This window comes from Citrus sinensis, chromosome 8, assembly GCF_022201045.2.
Source record: "Citrus sinensis cultivar Valencia sweet orange chromosome 8, DVS_A1.0, whole genome shotgun sequence".
NCBI lineage: Eukaryota > Viridiplantae > Streptophyta > Magnoliopsida > Sapindales > Rutaceae > Citrus > Citrus sinensis.
In genome coordinates, this window is record NC_068563.1 from 6,705,687 (window position 1) to 6,716,676 (window position 10,990).

General features: G+C 37.4%; 2 protein-coding genes across 3 annotated transcripts; both read left to right on the forward strand.

Moving 5' to 3' along the window:
- Positions 1–657: 657 nt before the first annotated feature.
- Positions 658–8,334, forward strand: LOC102607874 (kinesin-like protein KIN-7F). 2 transcript variants are annotated; one of them, XM_052432216.1, is made up of 14 exons: positions 658–1,214; positions 1,879–2,176; positions 2,700–2,789; positions 2,891–2,991; positions 3,086–3,199; positions 3,275–3,356; positions 3,436–3,503; positions 3,618–3,683; positions 3,783–3,907; positions 4,811–5,147; positions 5,827–5,931; positions 6,010–6,945; positions 7,036–7,349; positions 7,853–8,334. In XM_052432216.1, the coding sequence occupies exons 2-14, from the start codon at positions 1,957–1,959 to the stop codon at positions 8,175–8,177; spliced, it is 2,883 nt and encodes a 960-aa protein (XP_052288176.1). In that variant the 5' UTR covers positions 658–1,214; positions 1,879–1,956; the 3' UTR covers positions 8,178–8,334. The 2 variants fall into 2 exon arrangements, with proteins under 2 accessions (XP_052288176.1, XP_015388480.2); XM_015532994.3 differs by having other exon boundaries at positions 660–1,214; positions 7,030–7,349.
- Positions 8,335–9,259: 925 nt separating this feature from the next.
- LOC107175247 (uncharacterized) lies at positions 9,260–10,990 on the forward strand. The gene has a single exon (XM_015526642.2). It carries the CDS (start codon positions 9,260–9,262, stop codon positions 10,988–10,990), a length of 1,731 nt encoding a protein of 576 aa, XP_015382128.2.

Genomic DNA, 10,990 nt, shown 5'->3' on the forward strand with positions numbered 1-10,990 from the left:
CTAACTTGTACAGGAGGTAATTTGAAAAAAAAAAAGCCGTTTTTTTTTCAAATACAAATTTATTAGATTAAAAAGTAAAATTAAACATTCATGGAAATGGTCAAAAGGTCAAAGAATCAGACGGCGACGAGAATTTGATCAAACAGTGAGATCCGAGGCAAAAGGGTACCTGACGAAAGCATAGATTCCACGTGGCGGGAGGCCAACTGAAACTGACCAATCTCTCTTTACTTCACGTGCCTCTCCTTTTTCAATCCAGAACAAAAGGAAGGACAAAAACGTAATTCCGTAACACCCCCAGCCTCCATAACCATAGCCGTGACGGTGAGAGATGCCCTTTCAGATTCTGAGCTTCACCGTTAGGTCCACTACTACTAACACGTTCCAATGAGAGCAGCTTAAAACGTGAAAAGGAAAAAAAAAAAAAGAAAGCTAGCATTTTTTTTTAAATTAAAAAAATTTAAAATTCTTATTTAGTAAAAAAAAAAATCACTCTCTTCTCTTCTCTTTCTTTCTCTCAGTTTATTTAGATCGTGGGAGTGTTTTAAAAAGTCGCCGATTTTTTCTGTTTCTATCGAAAGTCTCCGTGCAGTTTCGGTTGGTTTCTAATCCTGTACTTTTTTTTCACCATTTTGACCTTCATATTAACTCACATTCTCCATTTTATCCTTCCTTTCAACTTTATTCCAGTATTCCACGCGTATAAAAGTAATATTGGAAACTTGCTTCTTGTATATTTGCTCTTTCAAGTCACGTTTTTCATTAACTCCATGAATTAGTATTCTCAGTTAACTGATTTTATTATTATTTTTTTCAATATTTAGACTTTGGATATGAATTGATTTCCAGTCTTTGAAGGAAAGATTAATCAGATTTTATGTAAGAGATTTAGTTGTAATATCGTTACCGTTAAAATTGTTTTCATTTTTTTTTAAAACAGTAACGTTGAAGTCCATTAAAATCAGGATCTCACAAAGCATTTAATGTTTCTGCTTCTGTGTAATTTTCATTTTTACTTTGTTTTTGTGTTTGGTGCACAGCTTTCGACGATGAATCAGTGAGTTAACTGATTCAGATCAGAGGCACCTAGACGATACGACGGCGTTTCGATATGTATGGTCAGTATTATTACTGTTTCATACTTTATCCGAACTGCATTGCTAAAATAGTCTCTGTTCATTAACGGTTTCTTGACGAGGACACAGCGTTTGAAGGTAAATAAATAATCTACGCGAGTTTATTTTATGGATTTTTGTTTTTGTTTTTGTTTTTTTGCTTGGCTTTCAAGCATGGTTGTTGGTCGCCACTGTGATAACTGATAAGTTTTCTTTTCTGACAATGTAACTGATAGCTTCTGAAGAAAAGAAAAATTTTTAATTTTTCAATTTTTTTGGATTGAGAAAGCTTAGGACTAAAGATTAACCAAGGACAATTAATTTTTAACTACCTCATTGAGCCTTAATTTTGTTTCTATCGTTGGTTTTAGGTGGTTGGTTGATACTAATAACTTGCTTTTGGCCCCAGCTGTTAACTTTGTTAGCATTCCAATTTTTTTTTTTTATTAGAATTTATTAAAGTGACCCATTTTGGGGGGTTGGTTGGTTAAAACTGATGATTGGTTTGTTGTTGATGATGTAACCTGTTATTAGTCTTTTGTTAGTATGGTTCATTATATTAGGGTTGCTTCTTGCTTGGGTAACAGTATTATGTCCATGATTAGCGTTGCAATTATCTTGGTGGTGAAAGGTTGACGATGATATATATTTTGCAACTGCAGCAGCCTTGCTGTTAACCATATTTTAATTTTCTTGTATTTTGGGAAAGCAGGATTGACTGTGAGTGTTTGACTAATTGAGTTTGATTATTTTGTATTTGAAGAGTTGTAAGTTATGGGCTTCTCTTGATTGAAGTGGAGGGAGGTTTGGGTTGAGAAGAACAAAGGTGGAGTGTGAAAACATGGGGGCTGTCGGAGCAGAAGAGCTAATGAAGATGGAGAAGATGCAACCGCCTAGTGCTCGTGAGGAGAAGATTCTTGTTTTGGTGAGGTTGAGGCCTTTGAGTGAGAAGGAGATTACAGCAGATGAAGCAACTGATTGGGAATGCATCAATGACACCACTATCTTATACCGAAACACCCTTCGGGAAGGATCCACATTTCCATCTGCCTATACATTTGGTACACAATATGTTCCTAGGTCATTTGGTTTAAATTTCAAATTATATTGTCACTGTAGTAAGTTAGAATGAGGATTATCTGTTTGAGTCTAAATGTATAATGCAATTTAGTGTATTTGTGTATATCCATAACAACTCTTTCTACTTCTGAAGCTTTGCTAGTGTTGGATCTAATATTTAGGCACATTGAATTTCATTGCATCTATCAACTTAAGTGATGGATGCATTGTTAATACGGTAAGCCTGGATGGCTTGTTTACTTAATTATACTCTATAGTTACATGCTTCAAAACTTGGGGCTTCTATGGTTTGATCTTTATGCGTTGTGTATGACTGGAGCTTGCATTTCCATAGTTTAAAATTTAGTAAAGATGTGCATGAAACATCAACATAAGTGCATCAATCACGTCTTTGGACCGGGAAGCAGTTACTATAGAAATATGGATTTAGTAGTTTCATACAAGTTATTTGAGATCTATTTAATTGTTTTCTTTGTCTTCTCTTTGCTATATTTTTTGAGATAGACAGAGTATTTCGGGGTGATTGCTCTACGAGGCAAGTGTATGAAGATGGAGCTAAAGAAATTGCACTTTCAGTTGTTAGTGGTATTAACTGTAAGTATGATATTGTTATATGGCTTTTTTTTTTTCCTCCCACTGTCCTCCTCAATCTCTAATGGCATTTGAAAACATCTTTGCAATTTTCATTTTCATAGCAAGTATTTTTGCATATGGGCAAACAAGCAGTGGAAAGACATACACAATGACTGGAATAACTGAGTGCACAGTAGCAGATATATTTGACTATATACACAGGGTAATGAGTTTTCTAGTTTTTCTTATTTTTGTTTTCAGTGTTACACTTCTCCAGATTAATGTGTTGTTAAGATAAGGAATGTTGATACTTTCAGCATGAAGAAAGAGCATTTGTTCTGAAGTTCTCCGCAATGGAGATCTACAATGAAGCGATTAGAGACCTCCTTAGTACAGATAATACTCCACTTAGGCTGCTAGATGACCCAGAGGTGAATGCCACTTTCCCTAGTGGTTTTATCCAATAAGTATCCCGATTCTCTCTCATGAGTTTTTATTTTCATCAGAAAGGGGTTGTTGTGGAGAAAGTAACGGAAGAAATTCTGAAGGACTGGAATCATTTAAAAGAGCTCCTTTCAATTTGTGAAGGTAAGGCATCTTACAAAGTCCAATTATCAATGGATGAATTTGTATGTTTTGAATAATGTTGTTTATTACATTTCTGCAGCTCAAAGACGGATAGGGGAGACCTTACTGAATGAGAAAAGCTCCAGATCTCATCAAATCATAAGATTGGTTTGCCCCTTCATCTGTTTTCTTTTCTGGTTTGAGCAATTTTCACGTATCATCAGTATGGAGCGCTGTAGGACTTTTCAATTTACACCGTCTTTTCTATACTAATTTGCTTAGATGATTGAAAGTTCTGCTCGAGAGTTCTTAGGCAAAGAAAATTCAACCACTCTTTCAGCCAGTGTGGTAAGGACCAAAAATTCTCTGGAAAGTGTCTTGGGCATTTTGTCATTTTTCAGTGAAAAATTACTAAACTGAGTCGTTCCAAATTGATGTTTTGTGCAGAATTTTGTTGATTTGGCAGGGAGTGAGCGTGCATCCCAGGCATTATCAACTGGGGCAAGATTGAAAGAAGGTTGCCACATAAACCGCAGTTTACTGACTCTGAGCACTGTCATTCGCAAGCTAAGGTTAGTAATTAAATTTTCTTCCTGATAAACATGTAATTTGTTTTGGCTGAAGTTTTTTGGACATAATGTAGGTTACTTTGGCTGTGTAAATTTCACTTTTCTGGACCAAGAGATAAACAATTTTTTACAGTGGAAGCTTGAGATAATTTCTCAAATGCAAAAAACTGAAGGTGACAATTCGGAATTGTGTAGTCCGATTCTAGTTATTGTTCACTTGTTGAACTACTGGACTTTGTGGTTTTATGCAAATTGTTAATATGAAAGAAAAACAGTCATATTGGATTACGGGGATGCAATAAATCGAGCAAAGCTAGACTGAATCTGAGTTATTCAAGCCTGGTTGATTTGAACTTGATAAACAAAGCTGATGCTCCTTGTGAACATTGTAATATAATTTGAGTTCCTTTAAATTGGTTCCTAAAGTTATTGAGCCAATTGAGTGCTAATTTGTTTATGACTAATAAATTTTCTGATTACGTATAAAATATATAGTAGTGGATTATATCAAATAAGAATTCATATCATATAAACTAATGTGGTATGGAGGTACTCAAGCTCTTCATCTGAACTGGATTCGAACTTCTAAAAGTTCGTGTTTGAGCTTGAAACCATAACAAGTTTAATAATGAGCTCAAGCTCAAGTTCAAGCAGAATTCAATGGTTAAACGAATCAAACCACATTTTCAAATGACAAAAATTGACTCATTAGCGGTAGGGATTTTGACCCCACTAGCTTGTTTGGTACTTGTTGATATATATATATAGAGAGAGAGAGAGAGATCCCTATAACTGAAGCAAGAGTTATATCTTTGCTCTGCTCCCTAGAATTCCTTGCTTTGGAGCTTTATGCTATGGGGAGCTGAACTTAACTTGCTTATTGTTGTGGTGCTGTGATTCATGCAGTAAAGGAAGAAATGGACACATCAATTATAGAGATTCTAAGCTGACTCGCATGCTGCAGCCTTGCTTGGGTGGCAATGCTAGAACTGCCATCATTTGCACTTTGAGCCCTGCTCGAAGCCATGTCGAGCAAACCAGAAACACTCTTTTGTTTGCGTGTTGTGCAAAAGAAGTAACTACAAAAGCACAGGTCAATGTAGTCATGTCAGATAAGGCCTTGGTTAAGCATTTGCAAAAAGAGCTGGCTAGATTGGAAAGTGAGTTGAGAAGTCCTGCCCCTGCTTCATCAACTTGTGATTATGTGGCATTATTGAGAAAGAAAGATCTTCAGATCCAAAAGGTAAGGATTTACTTTAGTATTAGTTTCATAGTTTGTTGGTAGTTAAAATGCTCACATGTGTAGGCACAGGGATTCCTAGACGCTGTTGATTTGTCAATGTCCAATTACATATGGTACTGTTTTGTGGATAAGCATGTTAATTTGAAAAATATTTGCAATTTACTTGAAATATATGGTGGTTAAAATATTTTAAGGTTTTGTTTGCCCTAAAACTTGATGCATATATTGCTACCTTTTGTATGGCTTATCATTTTTATGGCACCAATACCACACTTCTTTTGTGTCCATCAGGCATAAACCAGGAGAGAGGGAGAGTAGACATAAGATGATAAAGTTTCACTTTGATGAATCAAATAAATGGCGCAAACTAGAGAACTTTCAACTATTGCCACAACATATTATTATCAGATGTGCTTCAGGCCCCTAGCCGTTTTAGTTCAAACAGTATCTAAATACCTTTGCCCTAGAACTTTCATTAGACCTTTCAGTATGACTTACTGCATGACTGGAAAAGGCCCAAAGTTATGTTTTATGTTCTACTCTCATGGGAATCCCAGATTTAATGATACATGAGATGCAGCTTAATGTGTTTACTCCTAGATGGCAAAAAGATTAGTTTATACAACTAGTTCCATGTTACTATTGGCTAATTCTAATTTCATGGTTCTGTATCATGCAGATGGAGAGAGAGATTAGGGAGTTGACTAAGCAGAGGGATCTTGCTCAATCTCGGGTTGAGGATTTGCTGAGAATGGTTGGATGTGATCAAGATTCAAGACAAGAGGTGTATATTTTTGCCAACTTACTGCAGAGTTTGAGTTTTTGATATATTACTAACTCTTTCTTTCATTTCCTTTTTTAGACTGGTCGCAATCATAATTCTCATAAGCAAGTGAGTGATATATGGGAAGGCGAATATTCAGAATCAGAGGCATCAGGTGTTGCTGATTTGCACCGTATGAAAAATGGTGTTAAGAAGTCGAACACAACTCGTTTCTATGACACAGAGAGTGAGAATAATTCTGAGTATCTCTATCACCCGGAAAATAATGAAGACCCTACTTTGTCTGATTGTACCTCATCGCCTCTGCCAATTGGAAAGAAAGTTGTAAGATCCTATTCAGGCAAGAGTCTGGAGGAGAATGCAGGTGCAACCACAGAAGATTCTGATGAATACTGCAGGGAAGTTCAATGTATCGAGATGGAAGGATCAAGTAGGTTCAAGAACTTTGAATCTCATGCCTTATCAAATGGTGAAAATGAAGGAACGCTGGCTTTGACATACGAGGATGGAGATGTAACAGGTCAAGAAATGATATCAACCCCTGTGAATGGAGATAGGGAGGAGAGACGAATCCAAAATGGTTTTACATATGGTGCGTTGGAGCAGAGACTCAATAATGTGCAAAAGACCATTGAATCTCTTGTCAGTCCTTATCCTGATGCTGGCGAATCCTCTCCAAGGTCATTGGCAGAAGATATGTCAAGTTCTAGAAGCCTATCGCTAGCTAGGAGCCGGAGCTGCAGAGCTAAGCTCATGGCTGGGTCATCTTCTCCAAGTTTGGAAAAGGGAGAACAAATTGAAAGCACTCCACCCAATGGGTTTGAGAAAAACTTCCCTGGAAGACCAGAAGGTTTCCAAAAGAAGTTGTTTAGTTATGGTACCAACACTTCAAGTTTGTCAAGAAATGATTCTTTATCTTCTCTTGAGAGTGCTTCCATCAAAACCTCTGCAGATGAAGATATAACTAGCATTCAAACTTTTGTTGCGGGATTGAATAAAATGGCCAAAAATCAGGTGAGAACAGTTCAGTTTATTTGTCTTTACTAGATTTAGGTTTCCTTTGAAATGGTTTTGATGCATGCCACTTGTGCATTGCAGGCTCAGGAGACAGGACTACAAGCTGATAACTCTGAAAAGAATGTGAAAGATGTAGGATTGGATCCAATGCATGAAGCACTAGAAACTCCTGAAAATTGGCCGGTGGAATTTGAGAGGCAGCGAAGAGAGTTATTTCAACTTTGGCAAACTTGCAATGTTTCGTTGGTCCACAGAACCTACTTTTTCCTGCTCTTCAGAGGTGACCCATCAGATTCCATTTACATGGGAGTGGAGCTTAAAAGACTTTCATTCCTTAAGGAATCTTTTTCTCAAGGAAATATGGCAATGCAAGATGGTCGAGTCCTATCTTTAGCTTCAAGGTTCGTTCTCACTGTACTGTTTGTGCAAGCGCATTTTCGTATGTGGATAATTCAAGTGTCATGGATTTTAGAAATTTTCTTCTGATTCTGAATAGTAAGACCAAACATGAACATGAATCCCAGGAATTTGGGAATTTGATTTGGAAAATGTGTCATTATTCATCTGGAGTGTTATACTATTCGTGCTTCATTTGTTTATGGTTTTAAGCGTTTAATTCATGAGTACTGTAGAAGAAAAATGGTGGATGGGGTTGTGAGGCATGCCCATGATGTCATAATAGAGTGCATGGAAGGATACACCATTCAATTATTTGATCTTTAGCTCTAGAATTTTGAACCTCTGAGGCCAAAACAGTTTTTTATTTCATTTTGTTGCATTGTTGGACATTTCTTTTTATGTTTCTACTGTTGCAGCACAGGCATCTTTAAACATGTATTACATTATCTTCTATGTTCTATATTAGTACTTCATCATCTTATAAGATTTTCTAATCTGGAAACAGTGAGAGGGCTCTTCGTCGTGAGAGAGAAACTCTGAGCAAACTGATGCGCAGAAGGCTTTCAGCAGACGAGAGGAATAAACTCTACCAGAAGTGGGGTATTGGGTTAAACTCAAAGCGCAGGAGGCTTCAGCTGGCCAACCACTTGTGGAGCAACACCAAGGATATGAACCGCATCACAGAGAGTGCGGCCATCATTGCAAAGCTGATAAGATTTGTCGAACAGGGCGACGCCCTCAAGGGAATGTTTGGGCTTAGCTTCACTCCTCTGACAACCCCAAGGCGAAGATCCTTAGGCTGGAAGCACAGCATGGCATCCCTTTTGTAAGCTTGTTTTACACCAACTTTTATGCACACACACGGCTGCAGAGGTGTTGAATTAGATAGGCCAATGTAGCATTCTTTTCATGATTGAAAGGTTGTAACTATAATTGTTGTAGGCTTGGTAATGTGGGTTTCTGGTTTTGATACGATTGTGTTAATTAGCAGTATTTGTTGATTGCTTGACCTAACTAAACCAGCATAAATCTCCTTAAGGTTCTTCAAAATATTGTCCCTTAACATTATCAATAGATTTTTAAAAACATACAACAACGTTGACAATAAATTTTACAAACTTGCAACGGATAGTCTCGTGAACCAATATAGTCATAAAAATATTCCCAATTAAAAAACTATACTATTCAAGTTGACTACAAATTATGTGATTAATCTGATCCATATTTATAAGTAGTTTTTTCTTATCACTTAGAATAATGGGTGGATTATTTTAATTTAAAATTTTGAAACACTTTATCATCCATCGACATTACACAACATGATGACAAATATTCAAAGTTAGAATAAGCATTCTAATCAATTAATAAAGAAATGTTTCAATTTGAAATTTTAAAGTGCGAGAACGTTTGGAAAAACGCATAAATCGTACAGTTTAAGCGCTTTAAGTTTTAAGTTTTTAAAATCTTGCAGTTTTAAAGTTTTCTCAGACGTTTCCCACACTTTATGATCCCAAACCATAAAACTATTATCAATAAATATACTCTTTATATTGTTAAATTACATAATGTCAACGTATCAAATTTGTGTCAAAATTTTAACTTAGAATAACTTATTATTTTTCTTTTTTGTTAGTAATATATACCTATTTATTTTCATTATTAAACTTAATAATATTTATACTAAAATGTTAGTAATACAAATTCTGTATTTTTATTGATATGGTATATGGAACATTATAGCAAACTACCATTTACTAAAAATATTTATAGTAAATCACAAAGCTAGCCAGCATTAGGTAGCATGTGTTGATGGAGCCCTAATGAGCTCGTTACCGCCTTATATGGATTCTAGTTCACTTGGCTTCTTTGCACAACAAAAGCTTTAGCCAAAACGATCAAGAGATAACCGAAGATGTCGGAAAGCTCCGAAAACCTTGGAACCCAAGAAAACCCTAGTTTGTTGAAAACGATTCCACCACCGCTGCTTGAGGATCGTTCTACCAAAAAGGCTCGTTTTCGCAGCCATGGTATGGATGAGGATAACTCACCGCCGCTATCTTTCAAGGATGCCCTCATGCCCCGGACTCAACAGAGAAGTTTTGATGATACTACGATGGATGACGAGTGGGACTTTGAACCTGGAGACGTAATTGTTGGGGATGATGGTGCCATGCCAACTATTAAATTTTCTCAACGAATCCACGAGAAGTTAGTTCAACCTTGGCAAAACTCTGTGGTGGTTAAGTTGTTGGGGAGGAATATCGGCTATAAGGTATTGTGCAATCGGCTGAAGGTCATGTGGCATATGATTCCAGATTTCTCAGTAATCGACCTTGAGAATAATTACTATTTAGTCCATCTTAATTCAGCAGAGGATGCTGTTTATGCGTTAACTGAGGGGCCATGGGTAATCTTTGGACATTATCTAACAGTCCAACCTTGGAATCCCAGCTTGGATAGCACCGTTACAGAGATTGATTTTGCAGTTGTTTTGATTCGTTTGCCTGGAATGGCTTTTCACTTATATGATAAGCGTGTCCTAAGAAAGATTAGACAACTCGTGGGGAATGTCATTAAAATCGATTATCGTACTGAATTGCGAGAAAGGGGCAAATTTGCTAGGATTGCTATTCGTGTCTCTCTTACTCAACCGTTGGTGTCTCGGTTTAACTTGGATGGAAGGATTCAGAAGGTTGAATATGAAGGGCTGCCGATCATATGCTACCAATGTGGTAAGTATGGCCACAGTAGCACAGTTTGCTTGAATAAACAAACTTCGGCTGAGATAAACAAGGTAAACTCTGAGAACAACCCACAAGCTAACGTAACAGTCGAGAAGATCGGTGTTCCGACTGTGGATAACAGCAGCCGTGAGAGATTTGGCCCATGGATGGTTGTGGAGCGAAAAGGGAGAGCTAGAACAGTTGTGGATAAAGAGAACATTACGGATTCAGAGAGAAATCAGCGAACGAATTTCAATACTACTTCTCGTTTTGCTGCCTTATCTGACGACCATGATGCACCAACTGCGGAGGAGCTTGATGCTCAGAACCCCCTACAAGTCCCTCCCCAGCAACCAATCACGTCCATTACCGATCACTTCAACAATCGAAAAAACCCTACTCTGAAAACCTCTCGCACCTTAAAACCTTATCACCAGCTATCCAAAGGAAAGCAAGTGGCCAAACCACAGTTTTCAAAACCTAAGCCACTGCACCTTACCGCATCCAGCTCCATGCATGAAACCCTACGTCCCCATGTCACCAAAATTCTATCCCACACTACCAATAATCCCAAACCGAGACATATGCCTAGTGATACCGTTGAATTTACGTTCAACTTGACCACTCTTGATCCCACAAAACATACGGCTGTCACCTTACCTTTCAAAAACCAGGCTACAAGACAGCCACCAAGTGGAACAATTGTTGACGAACCTACACAACAACTCACTCCAAAACAGCTTGCGGAGCCTCCCGATGGCAAAGATGCAGGGGTTATTGACATAAGGGTGAATAATGAGGGTGATTCCCAACCGGTATTTAGACATGAAGGTGAAGACATTATGTCTGATGATGAAGACATGGTTGTACAGGAGACTCTTAGAGTGCATGAAGGAATGATGGTGGGGCTTAGTCCGTAA

Excerpts from the sequence above, each read along its gene's own strand:
- LOC102607874 (XM_015532994.3), top strand. The coding sequence starts at position 1,957 with ATGGGGGCTGTCGGAGCAGAAGAGCTAATGAAGATGGAGAAGATGCAA. Across the intron at positions 3,200-3,274 it reads GGCTGCTAGATGACCCAGAG|AAAGGGGTTGTTGTGGAGAA; the intron begins GTGAATGCCACT and ends TATTTTCATCAG. Across the intron at positions 7,350-7,852 it reads GTCCTATCTTTAGCTTCAAG|TGAGAGGGCTCTTCGTCGTG; the intron begins GTTCGTTCTCAC and ends ATCTGGAAACAG.
- LOC107175247 (XM_015526642.2), top strand. The coding sequence starts at position 9,260 with ATGTCGGAAAGCTCCGAAAACCTTGGAACCCAAGAAAACCCTAGTTTG.